The 27,686-nt window shown below is 56.7% G+C and overlaps 1 protein-coding gene across 1 annotated transcript in view; it reads right to left on the reverse strand.

The window, feature by feature from the left end:
* Positions 1–1,368: 1,368 nt before the first annotated feature.
* LOC135884599 (maestro heat-like repeat-containing protein family member 1) overlaps positions 1,369–27,686 on the reverse strand; it is a 37,426-nt gene continuing 11,108 nt past the window's right edge. The window contains exons 5-36 of the mRNA XM_065412026.1: positions 27,564–27,677; positions 27,152–27,225; positions 26,736–26,858; positions 26,093–26,188; positions 24,649–24,727; positions 24,386–24,441; positions 23,519–23,660; positions 23,003–23,052; positions 22,571–22,678; positions 22,293–22,409; positions 21,961–22,086; positions 21,052–21,198; positions 19,744–19,863; positions 18,986–19,065; positions 18,362–18,500; positions 17,523–17,618; positions 16,922–17,026; positions 16,665–16,791; positions 16,164–16,258; positions 15,779–15,928; positions 14,938–15,092; positions 13,470–13,626; positions 13,213–13,379; positions 12,396–12,527; positions 12,137–12,251; positions 11,621–11,776; positions 11,255–11,437; positions 10,746–10,898; positions 9,757–9,891; positions 9,413–9,482; positions 5,916–5,983; positions 1,369–1,530 (exon numbers count right to left, since the gene is read on the reverse strand). Coding sequence (XP_065268098.1) covers positions 1,369–1,530; positions 5,916–5,983; positions 9,413–9,482; positions 9,757–9,891; positions 10,746–10,898; positions 11,255–11,437; positions 11,621–11,776; positions 12,137–12,251; positions 12,396–12,527; positions 13,213–13,379; positions 13,470–13,626; positions 14,938–15,092; positions 15,779–15,928; positions 16,164–16,258; positions 16,665–16,791; positions 16,922–17,026; positions 17,523–17,618; positions 18,362–18,500; positions 18,986–19,065; positions 19,744–19,863; positions 21,052–21,198; positions 21,961–22,086; positions 22,293–22,409; positions 22,571–22,678; positions 23,003–23,052; positions 23,519–23,660; positions 24,386–24,441; positions 24,649–24,727; positions 26,093–26,188; positions 26,736–26,858; positions 27,152–27,225; positions 27,564–27,677 — 3,797 coding nt within the window. The remainder of the gene's footprint in view (positions 1,531–5,915; positions 5,984–9,412; positions 9,483–9,756; positions 9,892–10,745; positions 10,899–11,254; positions 11,438–11,620; positions 11,777–12,136; positions 12,252–12,395; positions 12,528–13,212; positions 13,380–13,469; positions 13,627–14,937; positions 15,093–15,778; positions 15,929–16,163; positions 16,259–16,664; positions 16,792–16,921; positions 17,027–17,522; positions 17,619–18,361; positions 18,501–18,985; positions 19,066–19,743; positions 19,864–21,051; positions 21,199–21,960; positions 22,087–22,292; positions 22,410–22,570; positions 22,679–23,002; positions 23,053–23,518; positions 23,661–24,385; positions 24,442–24,648; positions 24,728–26,092; positions 26,189–26,735; positions 26,859–27,151; positions 27,226–27,563; positions 27,678–27,686) is intronic.

The raw sequence follows: 27,686 nt of genomic DNA on the forward strand, positions 1-27,686 counted from the left end.
TGATGCATAGACCCAAGCTCTGCATCAGTTCCACTGGGACTCCATCTCCTGACTGATCGTGCTGGGGGCTCTGCCTGTCTCCTGCCCTCAGGACCCTGAACTACCACCATCCCCTGGGAACCCTGACCAGTTCAAGCTTCAGGGAGTGGTGAGATCCCCTTCTTTCTCTCTCTCTCTCTCTCTCTGTTTTCCTCTCTACCTTAGGTATTAACCTTTAATTATGTATGTTATGTTGGTTTAGCTCTCCTTGTGTAGTGATCACTATTATTCAATAAATAACTTGTCTTCTTTTACGTAAGCTAAAGATCCCGGCAGCGCCCAAAATACTGTGGGGTTTGCTCATCAAGTAGGTTACTGCCAGTACAATTGTGATGGGAGAGTGGGGATAGGGATGTGCTGAATCTGGGACACATAAGGGTAACAGTTTGAAAGTGCTGCTTGACCCAGTCCATGGAGCCCAGGGGCATATAAGGAGAGGCAGCTTGGAAGTGCTGCTTCATCCAGCCCTAGATTCCCTCCATCCAACTCCATTTCTTCGTGTTGTCCGGCTGTGTCTTTGTAAAACAGGTCGGCGGAAAATTGCGTGGCGAGGGTGTAATAAAAGGGTTTCACTTAAAAGAATAATGGAGTATGCAGAAAAAATATACCTGGTACCGAGCCGCCAATTGGAGCAATTAAGGGCTCCCCCTCCGGCAGAGGAAAATATCAGAATGATCTGTGTAAAAAATATTGTTTTTTTTGTTTTGTTTTTTAAAAGAACAAAAACCCCACCAAATATCAGTTGTCTTTAAACCCCTCACCTGGAGTGCTTTATTGGGTAACATGGCTATGAAAATCATTGCAAGATACACATATCTGGGCTTGTTGAAACATGTTTTGAGCAAGGCTAGGCATGCCCAAGAATTTAAATTTATTTTTTACAAAATTCATCACCGTCGGTCGTTTTGCACTAAGTCGTTAGAATACAATTTTAAAATCCGGTCAAAAGATAAACCCTTGTGACGATGATGTAAGAAAAACACGCAGTGATCGCCGCAGGCGACGGAGTGGGGCCTTGTAATTGTCTATTGTGAAACACAATGTCTGTGGCATTTATGTTTAAAAATTTCATAATGCTTTTAGGAAACAACACACTGTTCGGGGGATGCCCATATGAGTCAAAAAACGCTCCACGGTTACGCTCCGCCAGATACAAGGCGAGCCAGTGTTGACCCGGTTGGTTGTGTGGATGCGTGTTGACCACCAAACCTAGGGGTCTCTGAGACAGCTTGCCTCCAGGGAGCCAGTCGCAAGGGAACACATCTAAGAAATTCTTTTTCGTGTAAGGGTCCGTTGATAAGACACGTGAGAGCAGCACAGTGTCCATGTTCACATGTAGTCAAACAGAACGTTTCTCCTCTGATTTATCTCTATGACATTGTCAAAAACCCCAAACACGATCATATTGACGATGACCCTTAAAGCCTTCCCAAAACGTATTTCTGCTCTCAGGTTCTCGGTTTTAATCAGGGAATAGTGATTGGCGCATTCCTGGTTGGGAGACAGGTCAAAGGCATACAAGGTGTAACCCTGTGCAAACTCCTCACGGTCGATTAACAGAGAATGATCTTTCATGTGTTTACCAGCCATCTGTACCAGATTCATGCAGGGCCGGCTCCAGGCACCAGCCCTCCAAGCATGTGCTTGGGGCGGCACCTGGAGGGGGGCGGCGCTCACCTGGGGAGAGCGGGGCCGCGGCGGGCTCGCCGCCCTCCCCCAGCGCTCCGGCCGGCCGGGGAGAGCGGGGCCGCGGTGGGCTCGCCGCCCTCCCCCCAGCGCTCCGGCTGGTCAGGGAGAGCAGGGCCCCGGCCGGGCTCTCCGCCCTCCTCCCGGCGCACCGGCCGGCCGGGGAGAGTGGGGCCGCGGCCGGGCTCGCCACCCTCCCCCCAGCGCTCCGGCCGGCAGGGAAGAGCGGGGCCGCCCTCCCCCGGCGCTCCGGCCGGCAGGGAAGAGCGGGGCCTCCCTCCCCCGGCGCTCTGGCCGGTCGGGGAGAGTGGGGCCCCAGCCGGGCTCGCCGACCTCCTCCCGGCGCTCCGGCCGGTCAGGGAGAGCGGGGCTGCGGGGGGGCGGCGGGAGGCTTTTTTGCCTGGGGCGGCAAAAAAGCCAGAGCCGGCCCTGGATTCATGTATTCTCTTACGCAGTGTCCTGCCTTGAAGTCTGGTTCCAGAGGCTTGGTTGGTATCTGTTCACCATCCACATACAAAGCCACAAAATTAATATCATAATGTTTAAAATGAAAGGGATTTTTAGCGTAACTTCCACTAAAGGCATCATTACCCACAAACCCTAGGACAAGCATATTGGGAACTGTCCCAAGAACAGGTTCTCCTGGTTACTGATCCTGCTGCTCGCGGGGATGCTAAACACTTTCATTCCCACACGGTCCACAGGGTATTTAGCATTAGCGGTAAGCAGGGCCTCCGCGTGCCCCAGATGGATACTCGGGGCCACCTGTACTTTCTTCACAAAAAGGGACGCTGATACAATGCGCAGTTTAAAGCATTCAGCCGCACTGCCCATTAAACAGAAAGCGTCTTTACTGCGCGTCAGTTTAATTTTCACATCTACTCTGTTCAACAAAAGTTTTTCTTGGAAAAACAGGTCGCTGTGTAGATGACCCAGCAGCTCTACCGTTCTGCTCTGGGCCGTCAGCTTTGCACGCCTCACAAACCCTAGATTCCCGCCATCCAACTCCATTTCTTCATGTTGTCCAGCAGTGTCTTTGTAAAACAGGCCGGTGGAAAACTGCGTGGCGAGGGTGTCGTCGCTGTAATTGAGCACCGATTCTATAAAGGCCCTGTAAGGGTAGCAGTTGTTGCTTTGGCTTATGAGGCGGTCTCGCAGCGTGACATCCAACTGACTGAAAATAGAGGCCACGGGGTAATTCACCAGACCCACTTCGGTGTCCGCGGCGAGTTCAGTTCCGTCTCCTTTTACAATCTTGCAACACAGGTACAGCAGCGTGTTGTTTAAATCCATATAATCTATGCCATTCCCTGCTATAAAAAAGTCAATGGGGGCAGACTCCGTAATGGCCGATAGAGGCGGCACCTCGATGTAGATGCTTTTCTCGATGCTGGTCTGCGTAGGGGCTATTTGAAACAAGTCTAGTTCGGATTTGGTGCACTCTTCAGACCCGCAGTGAACAAAAGCCATGTTGATTAAAATATGTCTCTTTTACCAGGCAGAGCGCGTCTCCTCTTTCGCCCAGGCTTCCTCTTGGACTTTCGCTTATGGCCAGCCCTGCGTGTCAAAGCCCTTCTTTTAAAGGGTTTCGGGGGACCTGTGCGTCGCGGGTATGATGTATTTCTCTTTCTCTTCCTCCTTTTAATGTACATCACCCCCGATCCTTCCTGTGAAGCTGTATTCCCCACCTTCTCCAGAACAGCACGGGAGACATGACCTACCACATCTTTAGCTATGTTTTGAGCGGCGGTTTTTACGTGGGGTTTAATAATCTCTAGTCCCCTCCTCAAAAGCGGTACGGCTTTTCGAAAGAGGCTACGAAATATTCCACCCACACCCGCCCCGTACATCACGGGGGCCCCATGATATCCAGGAAGGGCGTATCCAGCCTGGGCTTTGTAATAGTTCCTGTAGATGGTGGGGTCGCCATAATTTTTTGGGATCGCCATAATAGGGTTTTGCTTTTTTAGAAACCTCGCTCTCTCCGCGGCCGCAGATGCAGCTTGACGATCACCTTGCCAAAGCGAAATGAGACATCTCTGTTCTGATCTGTCTTTATTTCAATGGTGATGGTGTCGATGTGGTGTTTACTGACAGGGACGTAATGAGGTTTGTCGTAGGTGATGGTAACAAACTCGTTGTTCCTTCCTCGGACAGGGACGCAGCGTAACAGGGGAACAGAAAAGTCCCCCACAAACTGGTGTTCTATGATATCCGTGTATACATACAAGGAGTTAAAACCTCCTGTGATGTCTGCCGAGAAGGGAAATTTTTGGACGTTGCGTTTGTGGCCCAAACCCAGAATGTTAGCTAGCTCCCCACCAGTAGAAAACACGTACATAAAATCGGTAGATTTAAGTCTCACTTTTCTACCCACAGGGTCGTAGTTCATGACCACCTCAGGCGGTCCGGGATGACGAGCCACGTTGCTGTTCATATGCTCCAGTAATTCGGGTATGGTCGAGTAATAACCTCGTCGTAGGATGAAATTCCACGTTATAGCTCCAAAGGTGATTTCGAAAGGGGTGTCTTCGTTGATAGTATTCCAGCTGTGCGGGTATTGTATTTCCACTAACCCCACCTCCCAGGCACCCGGGAGATCCAAGGGCTTAATTAGCCGTATTGTAAAGTTCGAGCTGGTGTTTTGGGGGAAAACTGCAGAGCTGGCATTGCTGGGCAAAGTAATGTAAAACCCGCCATCGCTCAATTCTCTCTCTCTCTCTCTCTCTGTCTTTGCAGGAGGAATCGTTTTTGTTCGTGTCTAAATGTCACAGAGTTGAGAAGCTTCCACCCAGCTATTAAACTTATCGGGCCACCCCAACCATTTCACCAGTAGCTGCTTTTTTCTCCCTTTTCCTTTCTCCGCTAGAACTTTTTCAATCCTGTAAATCCTGTCTCGTTTGGGGTTTACTTTTTGTAATTCTTCAGGGTAAAAAGATCCAGTAACTGTCTCACCCTCGTAATCTTTTAATCGGTATACAGGTCTCTGGCCCCTGGTTACAGCTTCATCCATTATGAATATCTCATCGGTAAACGTCTGTTCATAACCTTTTTCAAAAGCTCCTTTGGTTTTAGATAGTCTTACGTGGTCACCTTTTCTAAAAGGGGCAACAACCGGTTTTATTTTAAAACCATCTCCGTAAACCGTTTTCCATACCTTCAGAGAATTTGAAGGATTAATATCAGCGGGTCTGGTATGTATAGTTCTGTGAAAGCTCTGGTTGTAACTCTTTATAAAATCAGGTAACACGTCAATGTAGCGAAAAGTGTAATGGGCTGTAAAATATCTCCACATCCTAGTTTTTAAAGTTCTGTTAAATCGCTCCACAACCCGTGCTTTGACTTCATTATTAGTAACAAAATGGTGAACTCCATGCCGCTTTAACAATCTGCTTAAAGGTTTGTTTAAAAATTCTTTCCCCCGATCGCTTTGTAATTTTTGAGGCACGCGACCTGCGCTGAAAATAGCTTTAAAGGCCTTGGATACCTCACCACTCGTCTTGTCTTTTAGGCCCAGGCATATTTGGATAGAATGTCTATCACTGTTAACATGTACTTAAAACCGCTGTTGTGTTTGGAGAACCGGTGCATATCCACCAAATCTGCCTGCCATTGCGCATCCACATCTGAAACAATGGTCTTGTTTCTTTTAAAACGTATTCGAGCCGGTTTGTGTAAAGTGTAAGCATCCTGGTTTCAAAGCCAAGCACTTACCTGTCTTCTATTTAAAGTTTTACTATGCCTTTTGATCACTTGAAAAAGAGGGTTCACCCCGCCGAAGCTCCCAACTTCCCCGGGGGTGTAATATATTTTCTTTAACAGAGCCGTGTGTGTAGACATGACTGTTACTGGTACCGTCTTTTACTAACACAAGTATGGAGGGGGACACATTCATATTGACACATTTAAATAAGTTTTATTAATGGCCTGGTTTAACACAACCTTTTACAGCCGCCTGTAAAAATGGACGCCATAACCCCTACCATAAGGGAGTCTGAGCTGGTTCATTCTTCCAATGTGTAAGTTCTCAAAGGCCTCTAGAAAGGCATCGTCGAGCTGTTGAGAGATTTTTCAGAAAAGAAACAGTGTAAGCACCCCCACCGCTTGTTTTTAGATTTACGTAATCCCGGGTCGGTTCCTAACCCCATTACACCCCATTCTCAACCATCACTTCTTAATCATTCCTTTACCTGAGCGAAGTCTTTTCCGTTCACCTGTTCCGCCGGTGACTCCTCCAAGCCATGATCGCCTTCCACCTCTAGGGGGGTGGACAATGAGAGGCCGTCACACTCATCGGGGTGCCTCACGAAGGTTTGGGTTTCGGGTCAGGTTCCTGTGTATCCATCAACGGTTGAGTCAAAGGGCCCCCGTCGGAACTGTTGCTGATGTAGCGTTTTCTCCACACAAGTCCAAAGGTGCTCGGGGGTAAAACTAAGTCCGAAGTTCTCACGGGGGTGGTGGAGGAGTCCATGTTTCCACGATTTCTAAAACACGCGTTCTTGGTAAAAGATGGCCTCTTCTGCCTGGCGCTGGGAGTTATGGGGTGATGGTGCTGCGCTCTGATTGGCAGAGGGCACTGGGAGGAGTTCTTAGAGGGGTCACACGACCCTCTTCTGGGCAGTTCACCCTGTCCCAGAACCTGCCCTAGTTTGGTCACATATGCTCTCGGGGCGGTCCTATGCAGCCGAAACCCATCGCGATTGGTAGAGAGCGATGGGAGGAGTTCTTAGAGGGGTCACACGAACCACTCCTGGACGGGCCACCCTGCCCCCAAATTCCTCCCCGTTGGTCAAATCTCCTCTCGGGGTGGGCCACAACGGCTGAAACCCCTCCTGATTGATAGAGGGAGGTGGGAGGAGTTGTTAGAGGGATCACATGACCCACTTCTGGACAGGTCGCCCCGCCCCGGAACTCTCCCTGATTGGTCAAATCTCCTCTCGGGGCAGAGCTATGGGGGAGAAACCCATCCTGATTGGTAGAGGGCAGTTGGAGGAGCTCTTAGAGGGGTCACATGACACACCTTGCATCCAGTCATGTGGCTGCCTTGACCATGGAAGTACTACCCCCATGGGGCAGGACTTCTGTGACAGATGGGCAGGTTTTAAGGGGTCAAGGGGTGGGGTTAGGGTTTGACTGACGATAGGGCCCTTCCTCCTGATTGGTAGAGGGAGATGGAAGGAGTTGTTAGAGGGGTTACATGACCCACTTCCGCCCCGGTACGCCCCCTGATTGGTTAAATCTCCTCTCGGGGCGGTCCTACAGGGGCGAAACCCATCCAGCTCGAAGAAGTGTGTGTGCGGGGGTTACTTTGTAAATTATCAGCTTGGTCCAGGCCCGCCTCTGCTGCTATCTCAAGCCCTGATGGTACCTCTAGTACTAGAAGAGAACCGGTCTGGGACAGATCTCTCTCCAACAACCTGTGTGATAAAGGCAGAAGATGCACACACAAAAATATTAGCTTCTCAGCAATGTCCTTGTCGTCTTTAATTGCTCTCTTGAATCCACCCCTTCTTTCACAGGCTTCTGATCTCCTTAAAGTGTTTTTTTTAGGGTTTGTCTATAGCCCTTCAGTTATTTGCTCTTCACAAGCCATCTTAGCACTTCTACTTTCCCGCTTACATGCTACCTGCTGTAATTTAGGCTTCTGTTTACTCCCCATCCTGCATCTTTTAAAGAACTTGTTCAGCTCAAATAAACTCGTGACTCTTGCTATTATTAGTGGCCTTGCTGGTTAGGAGCTCGCTTCACTACAAAGCCAATGTAAAGAGCTCAAACTCCCTCTCCCTAAGCAAGAGCTGGCCCCCCGCAGTTTGTGCTCCGAGGGGGGCAGGAGAGTCGCTTTTTAAAGGGAGTTTTCTGACAGCCAGGGTCACATGTTGGGCGAGCCCAGGCCCTGCAGCCGGAGTGAAGGAAATTCTGGCTGCAGCAGCCTTATTCCTCTCTTGCTGTGTGGATTGGGGCTGTGAGAAGTGACGCTGGGTCTGCTTGCGGCCTGCAGTTCAGCCTGCGACTCTACGCCACCCCCTGCCCACCCTTCTTGGGCTGACTGCAGCCTCTCCAGGTATTTAAGCACCAGGCCTAGGCTAGCCTGCTCAGCACCTGGCTGGGTTCTGCCTAGTGAGCAGCTGGCAGGGTCAGCCTCTGACAGAACTAATGCCCGTGATGCGGTGGAGGGGTTGGACTGCACACTCCAGCCCTGGGATGTGTTTCCTCAGCACCTGGCTCTGTTTCCTCAGCTCTGGTGCAGCCCTTTGGGGCATGATCAGCTGTTGAAGACAGGGAGGCTCAGAGCTAGAATTTCGTATCCCCATAAGCATAGCTGGGGCGGGGTGGGGGGTTGGGGTGGGGTCAGCTGCTCCGTGCGTGCAGGGGCTCTTGGAGCTGCCACTTGCAGGGGGCGGGCAGCAATCCAGGCTGGGTTCTGCACAGTTAGCACCAAATGAGGCTCGGAGCAACCCCCGGCCTCGCCCTTGGCTGGGGCTGCTCAGAGTCCCTGCCCGCGGCACCGCAGCTGGTGAGGGATTAGGGGGAAAAGTCTCCTCCAGCAGCCGGGTCTCCCACAGGAGGTGGTTTCCCTCCCTCTTGTGGAGTCCACCCCCTCTCTGCTTGCCACTGCCCCCTGCCTGCCAGGAACGACTCACTTCTGACTCCCAGATCCTGCTGACCAGCCATGGCTCCTGCCTGGGCCAGGATGGGAACACCCCACAGGGCAGGGAGTTTCAAACTATAGCCGGGGAGAAGATACCCCAGAACCAGCCCCGAGGGTTTTCTCCCTGCTCCTATGCTCTGCAGGTCACTCCAACTGGGTTCTGGCTCCCAGCCACCATGCGATGTGGCTGCTGCCCCCTGCCCCTAGAACCCTGCCCCGATTTCCCCCCGCCCCTCCTCCCAGCACAGCAATACCCCTCAGCCGTGACTCACAGCAGGGTGGGTGGTCCAAGCCTCCTGCTCTTCTCTGGCTTCAATTGCCCATCATGTATCCTAGGGGAGGCAGGCGGGCCTGGTTATTTAACAGCATGCAGGGCAGCAGCCACCGCTTGTATTTCTGTCTTTCAAGGTGCCCCCCACCCCCAATCCATCCGGGCAGAGGAGGGGAAGGAGCTGGGTGGAGAGTCAGTCTCCAAGATTATTAGGATCATTTTGCCTTTGGCCTCGTGCCCCACAAAGGCCAGGAGAGGTGTTGTGCACACAAGCCCCACTGGGAGTTGGCGTGAAGCACAGTGTGACAGAGCTGCTGCCCTGGCTCTTTGCCTGCATGGCTGGTGGTAGCTGGGGTGGGCAGGGCTGGGGCTTCCTGTGAATCTCTGCCCTCCCTGTACAGGCTGCAGGGGGACCTGGCTGGGGCCAGTGCCTCGTGCGGGGTGGGGTGGGGGGGAACCAGGGTGAGACCTTTGGGAGGCAGGATCTCTCCCTCGGGCCTGCTCCTGCTGCAGGTGCCGGGCTTGCCCAGGGCCAGGACAGAGGAGACCCTCTGGCCGCAGAGCCCTCCCGCATCTGGCTGCAGGGAGTCTTGCTTCCCCCTTTGTCCCAGGGAGATGGGAAGGGGTGGGGGGGAGTTGGGTGTGTTTGTGTGTGGACAAAGGAGGCCAGCCCCTCCCCGCTGTTGGCAGTGTGCATGTGGCACTGGGCCCCGGACTCGTGGGCCAGGGAGGGATAATAGGAAGTAGAGCTCCAGCTCTTTTCTTACCTATCAGCTGCTGGGCAGCTGCTGCTCTCAGGGCAGCCTTCTTGCTCAGCCTCCCTGGGCAGTCCTGGAGCTGGGAAGCCAAGAACCCAGTTAGTCCCAAGCCACACATCCTCCCCAGGCTGAGGGGAGCTGCCTGCTAGGGAGGTGAAGAACCCCTGGCTGTCAGAGCCCTCTCCCCCTTGACTCCTCCCATGGGACAGAGATGACTTGTACAGGAGCCATCCTCAAGGGCAGGGGATGGGGCTGAGTCAGTGAGGGGGCTCCCTGGAGCAGGGAAGCTCCCTGTGTGCTTAGGTCCTCCCACCCCCATGTCCTGCAGGGCCCACACCCCAGAGCTCACTCACCAGGGTCCTGCAGGCTTCGTTCAGGAAGGCGGGAATGGCGGGGGCCGCCCCCTCAGCTAGCTGGCTCTGCACGAGCGTGCGCAGGGGCTGGTAACTGAGGAAGGGTGCGCAGTGCAGCAATGCCACCCTGCACGCCTGCCGGAGAGGGCGAGAAGGGAGCTGGGTGAGTTCCTGAGCGCAACGGGCTGCCAACTCGCAGGCTCTGCGTGGCTTGGGGAGACTCCGCTGTGCCGGAGCAGCAAGGAGCCACCTCTTTGCAGAAACTCCTCTGGCCTGACGGTTGTTCCCCAGGCCCCCACAACCCCCCATCTCCAGCTTGGCTGGGTTGAGGGGTTGAGGGGAGCCAGGCCTGAGTGCTGGGGCCGGGGAGGGACACTCCTGGAACAGAGAAGGGGCCATTCCCTGTGGGTCCCCGGTGGGTGGTTAACAGCACTGCCCAGTGACCAACGTACTTGGCCTCCCCTCAATCCCAGGCACTATTGGGGGCTGCTACTGGGCTGGGGTGCAGGTGGTGGTGGGATTTCTGCAGGAGACTGGTCATTCCCAGACAGGAGCTAGCACACAAGTGAGGGCAGGGCAGCAGCAATGGAGACCCAGTCGGCCTCAGCGACCTGCCCTTCCCTGTGGCCCTGCTTGGGTTAGGTCACTTGCTAGGGGCCAGAGATAGACCTGGACCTGGCCACTAAACAGGGCAGGATGTAAAATGGAGCCACAGCCGTGGAGAGGCTGGCTGGGCAGGGAGGCTGGAGGTGCCTGTGGGGAATGGAGGAGGAGACGGAAACCCCACAGATCTACCCCACAGCTACACTCTGAGGGCTGGCAGAGCTCTGTGTGGGGTGGGGGAGGGCTGGATTAGTGGGGGGTCCTGGGTGCCACAGGGCAGCACTGAGGAGATCTGGGGCTTGGAGGGGGGAGTTTGCACCACCCTTGCCATGTTGTTAGAATGCCCCCAGCCACCCCTGCCCCTATGAGCCCTCAGCTGCACTCACCTGGGCCACCTGGGGGTCCCCGTCCTGTAGGTGGATGAGCAGCGTCCCCATGCTCTTCTCCACCTCAGCCCCAAAGAGGGATGACTTCTTGGAAACAAATTTGCTGAGGTGGCCAAAGAGCTCCATGGAGGCCCGCCTCAGGTCGCTGTTCTCCTGCAGACAGGGGTGCAGCGTGGTTAGAGGGGACAGGCTCAGGCCCTCACATGCTTTGGGAATCAGCCTGGCAGCTGCGGAGCCCGGAGAGGTTTCAGCTAGTTCAAATGACAGGACAATTCTCTGCAAACTCCCCTCCTTCCTGCTGGGCCCCAGGGCTGCTGAACAATTGTGGGCCCAGGGCCCAAGAATGATTGTATCCCTGCCTTCCCTAGCAGAGGAGCTGAGCTGCCCCACAAATCCAGGAATGTGCCTGCATCGGACACTGAGCCCCCTCCACGTGAGGGCAGGTCCTGAGCATCTCCCCCTATGGGGTGCCCTATAGTGCCATGGGGCCTGCCCTGCTTGGTACTTACATCCTCAAAGAACGTTCTCGCCTGCAGGGCCAGCGGGACGGCGACGTGAGCCTTCAGAGGCGCCTTGGGGTCCCGCAGCATCCAGCAGAGCCCTTCCATGGCTTCCAGAATGGTGCGGGGGTCGCAACATTCGCACACGGCGCGGACAAAGCTCTCCAGGATCTGGTCTCGCTTTTTCCTGACCTGCAGAGAAGGGGTTGGACGCCACTCGGTGAGCAACGCTCTGTCAGCCTGAGTGTAACCAGAGTCTGGGCAAGTCAGCCTACAGCCTAGTCTGCTCCATAGGAGCCACAGGCTGGGGAGAAGGGGAACCAGGCGCTTCCTACCCAGCCCTCTCTGCCTAGTCTCCTGCCATTCCAGACCCACCTTGTCCGGGAACTCGGTCACTGCGTTCCTGAGGCCGTGCAGCGCTCTGCCTCGAACGTGGATGTTGCTGTCCTCTGTCCGCTGCAGCATGGCCTTCACCACCTGCTTCCGCATTGCCTTGGGCTCATTCTCCATCAGCAGGGGGCTGCCGAGGAACTAAAGGGACCGAAAGGAGCTGTCAGAGAGGGCTGGGTGAGGCCAGTGGGTCCTAGCCCGGCAGGAGCAAGGGGAAGGGAGTATGATCAGGGGCCAGGAGGTGACATAGATCCATACCGACTGCTGTTCACGAGGGGCTGGCTTCAGCTGAGCTTAACAGAAGTGACATGTGCAGGGCAGAGCGCTCCCTCTGCTTCCAGTGGGGTGCTCCCAAATCCCACCACAGAGCCCCCAGCAGAGGGATTAATTTACAAGCAATACACCACCAGGACCATCTCTCATTGGCTGACCAGCTATTGGCCCCCTGTTCCATCAGCTTCTGGGCTTGGCTAACCCTCCCCCCTGGTCTTCCAGGCTCACCTCTGCGAACAGGGCGGTGCAGGCCATGCGTTCGCCCTCCTGACTGGCCTGGAGGCTGGGAAGGAGAAGCTGTGGGATGCTCTTCAGGGCCAGGTTTGGGTGGGTCACTATGGCCCTGGGAGAGAACAAGAGTTCGTGTTGACGTGTGCATGACAACCCTGCACATGCCGGAATCCGGCCCGGTCCCGGCCACCCCCTCCCATCTCTGCCCCACTGGGCTCCAGAGCGAGAACGTGACTCCTCCAGCCTCTGTCCTCACCTGCTAAGGAGAGTGAACCCCTCGGGCTGGGCCTCCTCCAGCAGCTGCCAGCCTCGCTCCTGGTCCATTAGCTCCACAGCTGGCTGACTGCCCCTGAGGCGCAGCACCCGCGCCAGGGCCTGCACGGCCATGCTGGGAAGAGAAGGAGGCAGGAGATGGTGATGCGGGGATTCCTGCTCTCTGGGCGGGGTGGGGGGGGGCAGGACTCCCTTGCTGCAGCACTGAAGGGATCAGGGTGAGCCTAGAAGCTGCCCCACTTCTGCCTTTGGTTCTCCCCCCGCAACTGTGGGGGCAGGGGGGAGTGTCTGCAGATGTGACCTTCGCTCTCCTCCAAAGATGTGAAAATTGCCCCCCCTACCCCGCCCAGGAAACTGACCCTGGGGAGAAAAGTACATGCAGTGCCCCCCTGAATGCCCTGCTGCCCTGAGCCCTGCCCCCCAGGGCCCACTGCAGAAAAGGGGTGAAGTGGCTCAGTGACAGGCCGGGCCTGTCCCAAAGCCTTCAAAGTAGACAGTAAATAGAGACAGCAGCCAGTTCTGCCCTGCTCCCCAGCTCTGCTCCCCCTCCCCCCGCCCCCGGCTCAGCTCCCTCATCACCCTGCTGAGCTACCCACTCTGAGGAGCTCTCTGGCTCCCTGAGTATCCGGGAGCAGTTCTGCCCGCTCCTAAGCACGAGAAGCCTGGCTGATCTGAACCCTCGGTCCCCCGAAGGTGTCGGGGGTCCCTGGACAACGAAGGTCCAAGCAGGAAGCTTCCCCCTCCTAGGGGCTAGCCCAGACACTGCGTGGGTGCTGGGATCCATCGGCCCCACACATTACCTGCGTGGACTGGTGTCACTGGGCAAGTCCTGCTGGGCTCCCGAGAGGTGCCGTGCCGGGGGGCAGGCGATGGCGAGGAAACAAGAGGCGAACAGGTCGTCCTCGCGTCCCTCCAGCGTGTCCGCTTGCCCCAAGGCCCCGATCAGCTCCCACAGGCCGCATGTGGTCTGGAAGGGAAAAGATACAGTCAGAAGACCGTGGCCGTGCGCAGAATGCAGCCGGGAAAGAGGGCTGAAATGCCAGCGATGGGAACTTACCGCCGGGGGCAGCCGGGCTGGCTGGGGGCAGCTCCTGTCCTGGGTCTGTCCAAGGTTAGCCCGGCTCTTCTCCGGGCTGTCATAAAGCAGGATGTGCAGTACCTCCCTGGTCAGCATGGGGTCTGCACCTAGGAATCTCCAGATGGCCTTGATGTGGCTGTGACGGACAGAGGGACGGCAGGTAAGGAATTCACACAGAGGACGGGCCCAGTTGGTACACACCGGGGATGATGCCCTCCGAGGGGTGACGGGCCAGAAGCAGCAGGTTGAGCCTGCTGGTGGCTGACCTCAAGGCCCTTCAGGCACTGTCCAGTCCTAAGGGGTTCATACCCTCCTGCCTGGGCACTGCCAGGGGGCGCTGTGTCACAGAAAGGGATGGGTGGACATGGCCAGATTCACTTCTCCCAGCTCGGGGGCCCCCTCCCTCCCTTGCTGCCTTCTCCTGATGGGAACCAGAGGGGCTGGGGTTAGAGCCCCCATGGGGGAAAGCAGTGACTCTGGGCTCAGGGGTGGGGGCTGGTGTGAGGAGGTGCCCACCCTTGGGAGGGGCTAGGGCTAGGTGCTGGGCTGGATCTCCTGAACTGCGGGGGGGGGGGGGGGGGCACAGAGTGGGAGCTGCGGCCAAGGAGAGCAGGAGCTCCTTCCCCATGGGGCAGAGAGTGGGGGGTTCAGGAGGAACAAGGCTCCAGTTCTGGCCACGCCATGGCTCTGGGGTGGGGGGTTTGGAGAAGGCTGTAAAATGGGCTCTGTGCTTGTCAGCTCTGGGCAGGATGCAGGGAAGGCGCTGCTGGCCCAGGGGAACCTGGCAGGCTGGTGAATCGGAAAAGACCAGCCCCTAGGGGTGGGATGAGACGTCTAAAAGCGTGCGGTGATGGGGAAGATACCAGGCTGGGATTCCAGGGGGGAGAGGGCATTTCCCAGCTGGGGGGAGGGGGTGCCCCTGCGGGGACATGCTCAGTGTAGGGGCGTCTGTGGGGGCAATGCAGTTAGGTTGGCCCCTCTCCTGCCTCAGCCTGGAGGGATGCCCTGCCGGGAGCGGGGGGCCATGCTGACAGAGGGGGTGACCCTGCTCACATGGGGTCTCTCCTGGTCTGTGTAGTGATGGGGGGGGGGGGGGGGGCTGGAAGACTGTTCTGGCCTCCAGCCAGCCAAGCCATTGCACAGCCGAACCGGGATGGGGTGGACTGGTTAGCAGTGCACAGAACGAAGTGGGGGAGGGTGACAGCTGTGTTAGGAATAGCTCAGCTGGGGGAGCCCTGAGCCGGGGGTCCCAGAGCACACGGAGCCCTCCAAGGGACAGGGAGGCTAATGGTGACAGCATGCCGGGGCAGGGCTGTTCCCTGGGGGCCTGTGTGCAAGGGGAGGGGCTGTGCTGCATGTAACCGTGGTGCTGTGGAGTGACCCCATTAAGGGGGGGCTCGGAGGCCGGAGGGGGGTGTTCTATCCTTTCCCTGGGGCCGGCGCTCACCGTTTGTAAGGCCAGGGCATCTTCAGGAGGATGCTGACCGCGGTCTTGGTGTGTTGTCTGGCCAGTAGGTGGAGAATGTCTCTCGTCCCATCACTCAGCCGCCCCCCCCGGGGTGGGCTCAGTGTGTAGGAAAGAGCCGCCTGGAGATCCTGCACCTGCGGAGGCAAAGCAGGAGCTGAGACCCTACCCCCGCTGTAGGTGGGTGGCAGGCAAGGGCCAGGAGGAACTGGGCAGGCTCAGAAACAAGGCAGCGGTCACATGGCCCGGCTGAGGCCATGGATAAACTCTCCTAGCGAGTGACTGAGCCGAGGGGGGTTCTGGGTTCGGTACCTTGAAACCCCCACCCGTGATCCAGCACGGTAGAACTAAGGGTCCCAATCCCGCTGCCCAGTGACACCCCACCCCCCGGATATCCCGGCTGTACCTCCCCTTGTGACAACATGCCTGGGCTGCTTCAGCACCAGAGTGGGATCTAAGCGTCTGGGATGCATTTCCATCCTGTACGTCAATCCATGCCCACTGGGCAAAGAGTCAGTGGACACGGGGGACCCCACCGCAGGCTCTGTTCCTCCAGCTGGGGGATGGGTCTGGAGATAGGGCACATTTCCCTGGGAGTGAGCTGGGCAAGCCAGACTCCTGGGATCAAAGCCTGAAAACCATTACAGGGCCGTGCCCAGCGGCCCCCTTGCAGACAGGGCATGGATGGGTCCCATTGATCAATGATGGTGAGAAGGGATGTCTCCCCCTCCACATCCTCCCTCGTGCCCCAGGAATTCTAGGCACGGGGCAAGATGGAGCTGCTCGAGATGTCAGCATGGTGCCTCCAATGCCCAGCCATTACTTGGCCCTGCAGCTCTGATTCTTGCTCTCCAAGCACCGCCTCCATGACACCAGCCAGCTGGTCTGCACACTCCTCCTTCTCCAGCAGGCCCACCAGCAGGGTGAAGCTGAAGGGCATGAGGTCACTCGACTGCAGGTGCTTCGCGATGAGCTGCAGGGAAAGGCACAGGCCGAGTGTGAGCAGCGAGCCCCGGCCCGGGGAGGTGGGTTTGCTCTTCGGGGAACGGGGACAGAGGCACTGGCAGCCTGTGCCCAGGGCTATGTGAGTGGGCACTGGAGCCCATACCCAAGAATTTCCATCTGCCGGCTCCTCATCGAGGGAAGGAGACAATAACCCCCCTTTCCCATGTGTGTGTCTGTCTCTCCAGCCACAGTCTTTTACTCACCATAGCAACATGGACAGGGTTCTCTCTGCAGCTGGCATCCTTCTGCGTCTTGCTCAGCACGCTCACCACCGCCCCGGTCTTGGTGTACACGACAGCTGCACAAGAAACCACCAGTGCTCAGGCAGAGCTCTCGGGGCCGGATTCTTCCCCCTCCCCTTCGAGACAGATCAGAGGTGCCAAAGAGCCAGACTCCGGCCGCAGCTGGGAACGACCAGCTAGGGTGAGCTCTCAGCTGGCTTCTGGGCCAACTGCCCACCCTTCACACTGATGTAGAAGGTGTGTTGGGGCTGGGGTGGGATCAGGGGAGGTCCCAGATGGTCCCAGGCACCTGGTGAAGGGCAGATGCCAGGTCAGCCTGGTAGGTACCAATCCACTTCTGCTCTGTGTCCCTCTGGTCAGGGCTGCGATGAAGGCGCCATGTTCTCTCTGCAGCCCTGCTCGCTAGGTAACGGCCGGGGCTGTGAAGGCTGAGAAGTGGCGACTGCTTCCGCTCTATCTTACCTTTGCAAGGCGTGAAGAGCCAGTAGAGAGCCTGAGATGCCCAGTATCTGGTGGCCTCCTGAGCATCGAAGGCCTGGCTTGTCAGCAGCCCGGCCATGTAGCCCTGCTCTGCCATGGGTTTCAGGTCCTAATGGGCCACCAAACAGAAATTGAGGACATAGGTCGGGGCGAGCCCAGCTCTGTCTGTATTTCCCCCCCCCCCCGCTTCCCGTGAGTGCTGGGAGGGGGCGGGGGGCAGCAGGGTCTGCGCTGCTCACCTCGGTGATGGCTTTGAAGCGGTAGAACATGAAGAGCCGGGCGCTGGCTCTCACAGCTCGGCTCCTCTCCTGGGCCCGGGGAGAGCAGATCCACGGCTGCAAGTGCTGGGGAGCAGGGAGAAAGTGGTGTGAGCGGCAGCAATGCCGGGGCGACCTCCAGAACCTGCTTCCCGCCCCAGCAGGGAGAGGACATGGAGCATTTAACCTCTTCTCCTCCACTTCCGGACACTGGAACTCAGCGCTCCTCTCCTGTCTGGGGGGCGTTGGCACAGGTCTGAGGGTCTTGGGCTCAGCGCTTTGAGGATTCTCCCCATTGATCCTGTAGGGTCTCGGGGCTGTTTCCTTCAGGGGAACAGGGGCTCCAGGCCAAATGTAGGAGGCCAAAGTGACACCCCTGGAGCAGGACTAGAATTGTCTTGCTGGATCCCAGGGTTGGGTGTATGCCCCATGGGGACTGGCTAGTTCACAGCAGCTGGGAGGCCTGCTCAGCCCCCTCGGGATCAACTGGAGCCTTCCCTCTTGTGGTTCGGGTAGAACCTGACCAGCCGGCCCATCCCCAGATGGCCAGTGCGAATGGGCCCCTCCCCCCTCCCTATCATACCAGAAAGAGATGCAGTAGCATGGTGGGGGTCAGGTGCTGCTCCAGGAATGTCTGCAGCACAAGATCCAGGCCCTCCCAGGGCAGTTCTTGGAGAGACTGGAGCAGAGAGAGAAGCAGGGAAGTAAATAGCAAGGGAGGTGGGGTGCACGAGGCAGGGGGACGAGTGGATCCCCCGGTCTGGAGCCAGGTGCTGTTGGTATTCGGGGTCCCTTTACCCAGGTGATACTGATCTCCCTGCACATAGACATGGGTCTCACCTGGACCACGGTCTGCCCTACCCCAAAGAATCCTTCCTCCCACCTGGGCTCCCCAACACATGTACTGAGCTGGGCTCTGGAGGGAAGGCCTCCTCCCTCCCGCTCTGGAGGGGCCCCAGCTGCCCCCCAACACCCCGCTGGCTCCCCAAGGGCTGAGCTGTTCATCCCGCTCCAGCCAATCTCTGTTTGTGTGGCAGGGCGAGTCATGGCCTGGCCGTGTGGCTGTCCCGAATCCATGCTTTGCTCCCTCTGCACCAAATGCTATTTAACGCTCTGGGCCAGAGCCTCAGCTGGTGTAAACTGGGGGTAGCTTCTAGTTCCCTGTGCCAAGAATCCAGGGTAATTCTGTACAGTCTCACAGACACTCACCTCTACAGCTGTTCTCCCTGCCAACCCCACTGCAGAGTTAACTGCGTAGCCACTTGTCACCAGCCCTTTGGAAAATAAACCGAGGGGCTGGATTCGGCTGGACACGCAGCTCTCTGCATCGGGCCAGGGTCCAGCTACTCAGCCAGGGGGGTGGCTGAGTTTCCCAGCCAAGGAGCCAGGTGGAGGCTGCAGCTTTGTCCATGCCTCACTAACCTCTGCCCGGATAGCGGAGCTTTTTGCCACCTCAGTCCCTCTCAGCTTCGCCAGGGCTGGGCGCTGAATCATGGCGCTGGTGATACAAGTGCTGATGGTCTCAGCCTCCTGTTCCTTAGACAGGCGAGGCTCAAATTTCCTGATTGGAAGGAACGGAGCAGGCGGGGCCATTAGAACGGAGACAGGTCCTGGCATGAGTCAGGTTGAGTTTGATGGCTCGAGGGACAGCTCCCTCCCTTAGCAGCAGAGCTCCAGGGGGCATCTCCAGCAGAGCCACCGCCTAGGGAATGGTCCTGTCTGGAGATGCCTATGCCCCCTGGGCCCGGCAGGGGCTCTGCTGGGGAAGCTGCTCTCCGGGGCTGATCCTGGGCCCTGCTCTGCGCCTGCACCCATTCACAGCACTTCATGCTGACGGGAGGGGCTCCCTCTTACCAGGCAATACGCAGAGATGGGGGCTGGATAAAGTGACCCGGAGGCCGAGGAGGGTATGGCCCGTTAGTGAGCCACCAGGGAGAAACATCCTCCGGTTCTTATTGCAGCTCGTCCCTCCCCCACTTCCTCTCCCTCCATCTGCCCCTCCCCGGCTGCTGGGCTCCGCAGCTGAGTCAGGCCCCATGGACGTACCCTATGTATGAGATGGCCAGCAGGGCATGCTGGTGATCGGGGCTCTGCAGCCGGGCCCGGTCCTTGACTCTGAGCATCTCCTGCAGCACAAAGCAGAGAGTCAAAGGCAAAAGAATTTGGGGGTGCCCGGTTCCTCAGCAAGACGTGGAATCTCCAAACGCAGTTTGACGCCCCCACCGACCCTCAGCCCCAGCGTGCAGTGCACTGGGGCACGGAGCTGGGAAGATGGCCTGGGAGCGGCCATAATGCAGGAGACATTCACCAGAGCCCCTATTTCGCCATTCCTGACGGCACATCTGGAAACTTCAGCATCTGCCACGGAGCAGGGAAGGGGGATCTGGGCAGAGGCGATTTTGTGACGGGGAGCATTAGAGTCCTGAAAAGCTGAGGTCAAATATTTTCCTGCAAACCAAGGGAGGGCTGCGCCTGTTAACTCCTCAGGATCATGTCCCGGAGTGAAAACCCTTGGAGTTAATCCCCAGGGCGCTTTCTGGGTGCCGGGCAGATCCCTCAGAAGTGGGATGGGGAATGGTCCCAGGTGTAAGCAGCATGAATCCGCTAATGGAAAATAGTGTCATTTAATTCCTTGGGCTGGAATCGCACCAGAAGAATCTGGCATCAGCACTGGGTTTGCAGTGCACAATGTAGAGCCCTGGGCACCGGGTCGCAAACCCAGCACATGGCCTTTAAACGCCAGAGACTGTGGCATGTGCATCTGCCCTAGGGACCCCTCCCAGGACCCAAGCATGCTCACTCACCAGCAGGGGGGACAGCACGGTGTATGTGTCCTGGCTCACCAAGGGAATCCTGCTCACTTGGGTGACAGCTTCACCCACCAGCGCGAGGCTTCTCAGAAAAGCAGATCTCACCAGTGGGTCCTGGGCTCACAGGCAGGAGGGGGAGAGAACAATGAGGAAACAGCCACAGGCAATAGAGAGCTGAGACACAAGGCTACAGGGCGAGTCTCTACAAGGGAGCTGCTGTCCTAGGCGGGATTGCCCTCACGCCCTAAGGGAAAGGACCTGGTTTGCCGAGTGGAACATCTTTGCATTCCCTAGGCCTGTGGGTCTCCAACTATTTTTACTGATGACCCCTTTCACACAGCAAGCCTCTGGGTGTGACCCCCCTAATAAATTAAACACCCTCTCTAATATATTTAACACCATTATAAGTGCTGGAGGCAAGCGGGGTTTGGGGTGGAGGTTGACAACTCGCGACACCCCATGTAATGACCTCGTGACCCCCGGAGGGGTCCCGACCCCCAGTTTGAGAACCCCTGGCCTAGGGGAATATCTCTGGAGATGAATGCAAGGAATGGGCTGATTCCCAGAGGTGCTGAGCACTTGCAGTTCCCAGAGCTGTCAGTGGGCCCTGGGGCTGCTCAGCTCCCCTGACACTCAGGTCGTAATTGTCTGATCTGGGACAGGAATCTGCTGCTCTCTGCAGTTGGCTGGGCTCTCCCTACCAAGGCATCCGTTCTCCAAGGAGAACATTCAGTTAAACCAAAGTAGCATCCCCTCTCCTTTTCGCTGGGACGCGCATATGGGCATCGTAACCAGTGTAGGACTGAACGTCGGCCTCAAACCTCCGATGGCAAGAAAACAACCTAGAGTTATCTCAAAAATCCCCCTTCAGCACCAGAGCCTGTCAACCGGGCTAGGGGCCTGAATCCCTCCATGCGCCTTTTGTGCCCAGCTACACCATCGACTGCAGTGTGTGGGGAAACGGGCCCTAAATCTTTATCTTCTGATCCCTGAGTGCAGCACAAGCCTAGAGGTACCAAACAGGGTACAGTCGTCTCTGGGACAATAGCACCAAGTGATGCTCAGTTACACTCTAACAAGGCCCAGATGGGAGTCCTTCCATTAGCTTCCATGGGCCTGGAATCAGAGAAGCTAATTGAGATGGGGCAGTCACAGAGAGTGGTGCTGTTCCCATGTCTCCTGTCCCTCCTGGGGCAAAGGGCCAGCCCTCTGAGCTGAGTTTATGCAAAGACATAGCTCTGTGCTGCTGTGCATAGCCCGGGTAGGTGCTGTGTGGGCGGTCAGGGGAGGGCTCTGACTTACGTGTGGGCTCAGAAAATAGTGGTGTCGCATGGGAGCCAGGATATTGAAGCCTATGGTCTCTAGGATGAGATCCGTGGGGCGTGAGTGGACCACGTGCCCATAGGTGAGGAGCAGGAGGCTTCTCAGCTGCTCGATGGAAGCTGGCTCCTGAGAATTGCAAAGGAAAGAGTGAGGAGAAGGGATGGCCTCCAGCTGCTCCTAACTTACAAATGGGGCCAGGGGAGGATTTTTCATCCAGCCGGCTTAGCCACCAAAGGCTACTCTGCTGAGCTGAATTGCCTGGACTCCGAGGCCCTTCCCAGCTCCCCAGGATTGGGTGGTTGAGGTGACCCGGCAGCCGAAGGGGACGCACTAGCAGCTGCTTTAATTCAGCCTAGCTCCAGAGATGTCACTGGGACTACAGTGGATTGCACTGGCCCAGAGAGTTACTGGGAAGATGGTGGTGGTGGTGCGGGGAGAGGGGGGACGCAGGTTAATGTCAGACATGCCAGCCCTGGTGAGTCTGCCAGGAAAGTCTGTGAAATAGCCCAGTTCAGGGGAAGACCAAGGGTCTGTTCTGCTGAGAAATGTGTCAGCTGGAGCTGATGGCATGGCAGTGTCTTTTGGGACCTCTCTGAGCCTTGTTTATGGGGCTGCGTGGAGCATGTCTGAGCTCCCCAGGAGATACCCTGGAGAGCTTAGACAACACGACCCACCTTCCCCCCTGGATCCACCCCATTGTGCTGAGATTGCAACTCCACAGAGGAGTAAGGAAAGGGCTCCCTCCTCGGAGGCTGAGCCACTGCTTGGAAATTCAGCTCTTCGCTGAACAGGCTTCTGGGAAGCAGGGTCCTCCCTGGCAGGTCCCTTTACCTGCAAAGGCTGGTGAAGGGATGGATGAAAGAGCAGAGATGCTAGGTGGGACCGTACCTCCAGAGAGCCACCGGCAGAAGGCTGGAGCTGCACCCTGCTGACAAACTCTTCCCAGTGCTCCAGGATGGCGAAAACCTCATATAGCTGTTGCCTGGCACACAGCCCAAGCGCTCGGGCGAATCCCTGAGAGACAGAAAGATGGAGGTTGGGAATGCTGAGCAACAAGCCAAGGGGCCAGGATGGGCTCTCCAAGTCATTGCCATGGACATGGGTATAAGGAAGATCTTTTCAATCCACTGGACCTTGTCCAAGGCAGAACATACACATGTAGCATAGGGGATTGACAAAGAATGAGGGATCACTTGACAGTGGAGGAGCAAAGACCTCACCTCTCTTTCCTCTTCTTCTCGGAAATCGACCATCTCCACCAGAAGCCATAGCTGGGGCTTGATGCTCTCTGCTGGAAAAAACATCAGCACGGTGCCCCAGCACTTGTAGAGAAAGCTCTGCGAAAGAGACACCATCATGCTGGATGCATTGGGCACAGCCTGGCATGCACAGAGCCCACTGGGTATAGCTGTCTGCTTCACTGACCCCAAGCTGCCCCTGGTTAGCGACTGCTGTTCTGAACTAGGCACTGAACCCCAATTCCTTCCAGGACACTGACCTTGTCACCGGGCTGCTTATCACCGTAGGCCAGCTGGCGCCTGATACTAGTGATGAAACAGCCCAGCCAGGTGTGGTCCGAGATGAAGAAGAGAAGGTCTTCCAGGAACTGCCAGGGAAAGAAGAGCCAGTTAGAACCGAGAGGGGCCAAGAAACTGGTCCTCTCAATAGCTCCAGCCAGGAACCCACCACAGCTGGGAGGGGAGGGGAAGAGGGAGCGTGCACTGTCACCCCCCACGTGTCTCCTAATGCTTCTGAATCCTTGTGAGCTGCCCCTGGTGCTTCTCCAATTGCATCTGCTGGACTCAGCTGCTTCCTCTGTCCCACAATGTAGTGCTGCTGAGGGGCCTCTTAATCCTGCCTCAGCGTGGAGGGGGCTGGACTAAATGACCTCTTGAGTTCCTTTCCAGCCCTCCATTTCTCTGACCCTTACCTGCAGCAGCTGCTGCTCCCACTCCCTCTGGCAGAAGCAGGTCTTGTGATCTGGAAGAGATGGGCAGGTCAGTTTCCTTTGTGTTTAGACCCTTCTACTGAGGAGCAGCCTTCAACTTGGCTCTTGTTTGGCAGGGGGTGGGGAGGAGCTGCCAACTCACGGGCCCCGAGGGGACCCATGGCTCTTTGAAAATTGCTGATGGACAACAATGCTCCTCAGACCCAAACCCCTTGATGTGAAATACCCAGGAGTTCTGCTTGCCAAGATCCTTCCCCAGGGTGTGAGATGTCGAATGAAGGTTAGATACGGTCCTGGAAAGGATCCTGCCTGTCTAGGCATGGGGGGCTGGGCTAGATGAACCAAGGGATATGATCCTGACGTGATCCTCTCTGATTCCAAGGTCACAGCATCATATTATACTGGATTCAGAGGGAGGCCCTGGCCTCTCCCTCTCTGAGCCCAGCATCACGGTGTCCCCTCCCTTTGCTCCTGCAAGGGGAGACACTCCCTCCTCACCTTCCACATAGAGGAGCATTTCCGTCTTGTAGCTATTCCAGAACCGGCTCGACCCGGCCTGGAACATGCTCATGAGCTGGAAGAGGAGGAACATGGCTGCCCTTCTGACCTGCACCGTCATAAACGAAGACGCACCGAGCACCTGGCGGACAAAGAGGCAGAGGTGGCTGTACCCCTCCCTTGCGAGGCAGTGTGAGAAGGGAGCTCCCTACAGATGCAGGGGGAGAGCTCAGTGATGGAGGGAAGGAGACAGCAGGGAGGTGGAGCTGACAACCAGGACAGGATTGAGATGGATATTTCAGTTGATCAGGGACACTCCATGGACCAGCTATTGGCTCCTTCCATCCTCTCACTCCTGGGCTGGCTCTAGCTCAGATGAAGGGAGACAGGATTATCCAGAGGCCGTCAGGCAGCTGCTGAGTCAGATCCTTGGCCTAGGTTAGAGCAGCACAAGGGGAGCTTGAAGCAGCCCGAAAGAGGCAGCTGGGCCATAAAGGGAATCCCCAGCTGCCCCTTGGTAAGGGAGGATGCTGGAGGCTAGGGGGCAGGAGGGGGCCTGCACAACAGTCCCTAAGGGCTCATTCCAGCTGCCTTCTATTGGAGCCGTCCGAGGGCTGCACTGACTGGTGCTGGGGGACCTGGTCCAGCCCCAGGATTGGGGAGCCAGGAAGGTGGCTGGCTCAGAGAGCTCGCTGGTTCTGTTAAATGCCGAGAGGCGCTGGGTCGATGTGCAATGAACGCGAGGAATGTGATGAGCCAGCTCCTCTGGGGGCTGCGGGGAGAAGAGCCACCACACACTGCACGCCAGCTCCAGGAGCGGCCCCTTCCCACTGAGCATAAGGAACCTCCTGGCTGCGGGTTACTCACCAGCAGCCGAGCCAGCAGCTCCTGGGGGAGAGTGGACTTGGGGCTTGACCGACACCCTGTGAACAGAAAGGGGGGACATCCCATCAGGCTCTGGAGGGATCTTTTGCATTCGTCTCTGAGCTCTACCTGTGCCCTTGACGGCTGGCTGTGTCCTTGCAGTGAGCCGGAACCAGAGCCAAGAGCTGATCCCCACCCTCACCTGGGGGCAGACGCCTCTCGCCACAGAAGGACTAAGAGCGGGTGGATAAAATACTGGGACTCACCTCTGTTCGCCTTGCCGCACCTCCTGGCCAAGGGCAGCCTGCCTTCCTCCTGCATCCTCTTTACCACCTCGACCGAGGTCTGCAGGAGGAGAGGCAGGGCTGGCCCATGGGCTGCTGGGCTCAGTTGAAGGAGCAGCCCAGGCCATAAAACCTGCAGAGCAGAGAAAAGCCATCTCAGTACGGAAATATCCTCTTCCTGCACCAGCTCTCTCTTTCCTACACTAGACAGGACCCCTGGCCTCGCCACCGCCAGCCAGACCTCTCTACCCAGCCTGAACCATGCAGCGATCCCCACCCCCTCCCCTTCACACCTATCAGTGTCTGCCTCCAGCACCAAATCAAGTGACACATGACTGACCCCCCGCCTTTTGTTGAGTGTAGCATCATCATTGACAGCACAGTATTTCCTAACTCCAGTCCCACTGGGAAAGGCTGTGTTCTCATGGCAGAAACGCAATACACCAGCTTGATAAATAAAGAGGAGACTAGGAAACCCAATACTATCAAGTGAAACCATGACAGGCGCTCAGGGAGGTTTGAGCTCTGACCTTCACATCCCCACACAGACCTGCGCCACTTGAAGCACAGACGCAATTGCTGTCTGCTGTGTGGACAAGAGGGGGACTTAACACACACTGTGCCAGAGGGTTACACAACTCTTTGCTAGACAGTATAGAACAGTGGAGATCAGGAATCCCCGGGGGTCTATCCCCACCTGTAGTAACTAAAGCACGTATATTGGGCATGCTCAATCTGAAAGACAGTGTAGCTGAGTGCACAATACTTGGGTCTGCCTTATTAGAAATGTGGCTTCTAGTCTCAGCTCTGCCTGAAGTGACCGTGCGCAACCTCGCTGTTAATTTGTTCCGTGTGGGAAGGGGGCTGGCTAATACTTGACTGCTTAGGCTTGCGTTCTGACGCCTGGGTCAGTAATCAGGTCTGTGCAGTGTGTGGAAACCTAAGCAATAGTCGGCAGAGATGAGATTTGGATGTAGTGTCTCCCAGCTCAGTGGACTCTCCCGTAGGCACCAGGGTAGTGTGGGTGAGAGGCAGGAACTCCTGGGCTAGGGTTGGCTTTTGCAAAACAAGAATGTGATGGGCTGTATAGACCCCACCCTGTAACAGCCAGGGAAAAGTTAACAGAAGGACCAATGAAGAGGGACTGAGCTATGGAAGCTGCAGAACCAGCATGACTGACCACAGGGGATACTCGAGCGGAAGAGCCCCTGTGACACCAAACGCTGGCGTGCAGGGGCACTCAGACGGTGAGTGTTCCCTGTTCCAAAGACCCAGGTCTGGCTCGGATCCGGGGTCCATTTTACCCAACCCCATGATGTTCTGGAGTGAGGAGGCTCAGATAAATAAGTCTGGTTGGGGCCTGTCTCATCGAAAAGCTCAGACCCAGAGAGGCCTGTGTCCAATGGAGAGGGGCAGGGTCACTTACATTGGCCATTCTGGGGGAGTTAGCCAGGGACTGCAGGGTGCTGGAGCAGAGCTGGCGGACCTCGAGCTCCATGGTGCGCCTCCCGTCTGCTTCCTCCTGATGGTGAGAAGTAAGGGAGACACCAGGGAGATTTAGATTCGGTGGAGACCTCCGTGGCACGGTAACTCTAGTGGGCATGGCAGGGGGTGAAAATGGGGCTTGAAGAGAAAAGGCGCAACCCTGGTTGTGACTGTGCCATAAGCAGCCCAGGGTCTGTGTGGAGCCAGTTCTAGGCTCCAACCCTCTGCCTGGTGAAAACCAGATCCATCATGGCTTAGTCTCCTAAGGTGGATGATCACAGTGAGGCGAGAGAAGGAGGAAGCCAGGGGTCCTGCCCTCCCTGCGCGAGGGACAGAGCCCGGATGGCAGCTGGGAGAGGGATCAGAGAGAATGGGCTGGGAGGAAAAAACACTGTCTTCTATTTGTCATCATCTTCCATCAGTAGACGGAGGGTGCCGTCCCCAGTTCCATCTGCTTCCCAAGTCCTATTTGCTGCCCATCGCCTGCCCCTCCCCATCTGCAGCTGCCCCCCTTCCCTATCCCTTGACCCCATGTTCTGCCCTGTTCACGGACTCCCGACACTAAGGTCTCTGCGGATTCTTACCGTGCTGTCGAGGGTCAGGGTGCACTGACGCACCAAGAAGTCAATTAAGGGTCTTGAGGCAGATTTCTCCAAGAGCCCATGCGCCCCCATTGTCCTTATAAAATAAGCAAGGGCTTCTCTGACCTGCCAGACCCAGACAGAAACAGAAATGATTTGCACACAGTGTGGAGGGACCTTGTCCCCTCCCAGTCCAGGCTGGGATCCTTTCTCAGCGGGAGGTTTGGTGAAATACTGCTAGGCAGCCCAGAGATGACAATGCAGCCGGAGCCCTGCAGGGATTCTCTCCCCCACCTTCTGCCCTACACTATGGAGCACTGATGGGTCATGTGTTTCGATGCACAGGGTCCCGGCAGGCTCTGCACTGGCAGGCAGACATTCACTAGCTTTGGCCGCGTTGGCCATGGTTCCAGACTCACCCGTATGCTTGTGCTCTGCAGGATTGGCCCCAGGGCTATGAACAGCTTCTCAGTATTGTGCGTCATTTCGGAAACTGTAAGAGACACAGACACACGGCTCGGCAGGGCTGATGTTAAACCGGGGTGTCTAGGGACCTGAGATCTCAGGAACCTTAGAGCAACCTCAATGTCCCTACATGACCCGCCTGGCAGGTTACTCCCATGGGTAACCAGCTGCATCTGCCCATGCTTGCAGTTCCAGCAGTGACTGTCCTCTCTCATTGCCGCAGCATCGGCTGAGGGGCTGCAGGACTTGGATTATCTACTGCAGACAGGTATAAATGACCCCAATGAGGCCCAGTGCTAAGCGCTGCTAATTGCACAAGAGGCCATAAGACATCAAAAGACGAGGCCTCGCTGTGGGGTCACTTACCGTTGGATCGGACTATCCGGTCCAGAATGAAGAGACTGGCACAGGTCTCCTCTTCCTCGTCCTTGTTCAGCCTCCTGAACAGGAACACAAGCAGCTCCACCAGGAACAAGCGAGCTGCAGGAA

The sequence above is a fragment of the Emys orbicularis genome, chromosome 10 (assembly GCF_028017835.1).
Source record: "Emys orbicularis isolate rEmyOrb1 chromosome 10, rEmyOrb1.hap1, whole genome shotgun sequence".
Classification (NCBI taxonomy): Eukaryota; Metazoa; Chordata; order Testudines; family Emydidae; genus Emys; species Emys orbicularis.